This window comes from Ruditapes philippinarum, unplaced genomic scaffold (assembly GCF_026571515.1).
Source record: "Ruditapes philippinarum isolate M1 unplaced genomic scaffold, ASM2657151v2 ctg9227_1_1_1_1, whole genome shotgun sequence".
Lineage (NCBI taxonomy): Eukaryota > Metazoa > Mollusca > Bivalvia > Venerida > Veneridae > Ruditapes > Ruditapes philippinarum.
In genome coordinates, this window is record NW_026852107.1 from 31,929 (window position 1) to 35,610 (window position 3,682).

The 3,682-nt window shown below is 31.0% G+C and overlaps 1 protein-coding gene across 1 annotated transcript; it reads right to left on the reverse strand.

Annotated features, from left to right (window-relative positions):
• Window positions 1-1,977: 1,977 nt before the first annotated feature.
• Window positions 1,978-3,346, reverse strand: LOC132749354 (thrombospondin type-1 domain-containing protein 1-like; the record flags this gene model as incomplete). Its single annotated transcript, XM_060739086.1, has 2 exons — window positions 3,026-3,346; window positions 1,978-2,154 (listed from the first exon to the last, which is right to left on the reverse strand). Coding segments are annotated over exons 1-2 (343 nt in total), but the record flags the coding sequence as incomplete, so codon positions are not given.
• Between the last annotated feature and the right edge of the window lie 336 nt (window positions 3,347-3,682).

Below are 3,682 nucleotides of genomic sequence, written 5' to 3' on the forward strand. Positions count from 1 at the left end.
AATAAAGTCTCAAACATGATAATAAAAATGGAATTTTTAACCAGCATGTTTTGTTAAATTAATTGTTAAAACAATATACTAGACACAATTCTTGAACTTGGAAAATTAAGAGAACATTGTACTACCTTGGCAAATTTGATGGCTACATGTCTCTCTTAATAATAATCAGTTTTATTTATCAATCTGACTAAAGTTCTACCTATTTATCTACCTATTTGTGTTATGTAGATGTGATTACGACCGTATATGTTACGCCTTCTTAATAATTCGGATTTCCCGAAAAAGCTATTTTTAGCCATGCAATCAAACCGGTTTTTACATATGCATTAGAAAAGGTATCAAAATACCGTTATCCATGGAAGTTAAACAAATTGTTGAATTTTGTTTAAAAAAAAGAGTTTAAAATAGAGTCAATTTTTAATTTGCGAGATCGTTTTGCAAGTTTACCTGTCGGCTATATGGACAACGGCAAGTTTGTTTTCGAAATCGTGACAATTTCCTTCTCAGTATAAGTTTTCCCATGGTTAAAATTAGAAACCACATCGCTTTCAAAATTATGAAATCTCGCCGATGATTGGTTATGTGAAACACAGCCAGAAATAACTTCGTAATTGGTCACTTTTAGATCTAAAAGCGGAGCGTTATTTAAAGTTGTTTTTAATCAGATTGTTTTATTAATAATCATGTTTTGTATACAAGTAAAGATGATTATGCCACTGTGTGCAAACTGAAAATCATGCCCATTAATTTAAATGCATTGCAATACCTAGTACATGAAACGATTTGAGAGAAGGTATAACCCAAGGAAGAGAACAGGATAAGGAATGGTAATTTCAGATGAAGAAATAACTTAGATCAGTCCGGAGGTGAATGGTTCAATATCAGATGGATTTTATTCATTAAATATCGAGTTAAACTTCGGTATTTGTTCCGATTGGGAAAAATTCCAGATAAGGAAAGTGTGGATAAATAAAAACCGTATTGGTATAAATAAATTCGCTGAAATTCCTTGTTAATTTTCCAGTACAAATTACTTTATCAGATCTATATGATGAAAATCTCTCTATCATTGCCTTAACTGCACAATAAACTTTTAATCATGTGTTTGCCATGCAAATACAAATGAGCATTTTTCCCAGAAACTTTCGTTATATGGAAAAGCAATACATTAAATATTGCTCTTTAACTAGGAATATAGGAATATATCATATCGTATGACCTTGACACGTTTGGTTGTTGCATGTCTCTGTTTCAAAATCTAGATCATCTAGTGAGCATTGTACGTCATCGCCGTTTTGTGTGTGAACTGTGCATGTTCTGTTCCTTGTCTTTTGACCGCCTTCACAAGAAACACTGCAAGAACTCCAGTCAGTCCAGGTTGCCCAGGTGTTAGTAACTGCAACTTTCAAAATTATAACTTTAATTTATATAAATATTTTGTATCTAAATAAGTATGATTTTCCAACCGTGTGTAGACTAACGGTTTTACCTTCCATTCATCTATCAATTACAAGGTACTGAAATCACGGAAACTCACGTTATCGACCGTTCCCATTCTCACCTTATTAAAACAACACCATGCAAATACAAATGAGTATTTTCGCCAAATGTTTTCGTTAATGTACATTAACGAAAACGTTTTGCGAAAATACTCAGTTGTATATAATAATTAACGTCATATAAACAATAAAACAACCCTGGATCGAAACGGAATTTCTGTAAATTTCGCTTAGAACTTACCTGAAACGTTAAGTTTATAAAAAGAGTGGAGCAGTCTTTTTATATTATAGGCAGATTTTGAATTTTATCCTAAACATTTTCCAAAATAAACTGTTGGTCAAACACCATTTTGACAATCAATCTTTTGAAATAAAAAGTCAATTCAGCCCAACTTGACTATGAAAATATGAGCATAATGTCACTTTGATATATAACCAATAAATTTTAACTGAAAGAATGTAGAGTTTATTATATTACCATGACAAGTTTGGTTGTTGCATGTCTCGCTTTCAAAGTCGGGATCATCCTGTGAGCATTGTACGTCATTGCTGTTAAGTGTGGGAACTGTGCAAGATCTGTTCCTAGTTCTGATACCGCCACCACAAGAAACATTGCACGAACTCCAGTCAGACCAGATCGTCCCGGTGTAAGTAACTGAAATTATCCGATTTATCAACAAAGCACTAAAGACTGAAATGGTCTTGAAAATATTGAACCGAGAATTGTTCCGTATTTTTGCACATATATGGAGTGAAAATTAAACTTCGTTACTAAGAAATAAAAAATAGTAATTAAAGTGAAGAGTTGATGTTTTATCCTCTTTATTTCTTTCATTTTCATCACCTTATAAATTTCAATTTTGTAAATAATTGAATTATTTTATGTCTCAAGCGTAAGCTTAATTTTGTTCCAAATATTTCGTCTTGAAAATTCAAGAATTATCATCAATATTTGTGTTTATGTAAATTCACAAGTGCTTAATTAATGGAACGGACACATAACATAGATCAGGCTATATGAAGCTTTAAATAACCTGTACAAAAAATGAGCTACTGGAACGTTTTAGATATATTTTTTATTCAATTTTGTTGTAGAAATTTCTTCATTCACTCAAGTACATTTAAAAAATATGAAGATTCTTCAAAATAAAAAAAACCCATAAAAACTTACACAGTTTTACTTTATATTACTAGAAATAAATAATGAACATATATTTCTTTTGATGTTTGTTTTTCAGAAGGGAAATTAATTCTTCTTATACTATGTGTGCAATTTAAATTAACTTAAAAGACATATTGTAAAACATACTACTAAATAATTTATAATATGCACATTGAAATGCTAAATAGGGTATATATTTCTTAAAAATTATCCTTAAATAATAAACAGCTTATAGATGCAATTCAAGAAAATGTATTAACGTTTTTGTAAATGATATTTTCATAAATTGCACCAAAGGTTTAGTTTTAGTCTATAAGCAAGCTAATGATCCTGTATATCTTTTAGGATCTCAAAAAGTGCTTACCTAACACACATTCAGCGTTGGCACTCCAATGACCTGTGTTAAGACACTCAGCAACAGATGTATACCTATTGTCCTTCAGTTTGTATCCGTTTTCACATATGTACCTGATCTTTGCCCCAACCTTCATAATATTGCCAAGGACCCTTCCGTTTTCGGGTATTGTCATGTTTACACATTCTTAATTTTAAGAACATGTATTTGATAAAAATACAAGTAGCCAAATCAATAATACTGCTAAAATGTGTAATTTTAAATGCCTGTGCAAAATATATTTTCAAAAAGCAACAAGAAAAACGTTCCTGTTCATTCTGATTATATGCTTGTTTAAATAATTAAGAATGTAAGAAACCATTACACTTCCTAATATTCTTCTAGGTGCTTTCCATAAAAAATGTATCAGCAGGGGAGAGCAGCATTAACTTTATTAAAGTGTACATGTAGAGTTGGGCTTTTTATTTAATGGAAGTATTTGCATTGCGTATAAATTGTATTAAAAGCTCCGATAAAAAGAAATAACAACGTTTGCAATCCAGGCGAAACTTGACCACTTGTGAAATTCTAAAGTAAAGACTACAACATGCGTGATAACTTAAGCCCACGTGAGAAATGAGATTTTGTAAAAGGACACAATTTCACCCCAATGCAATAAATAGAATA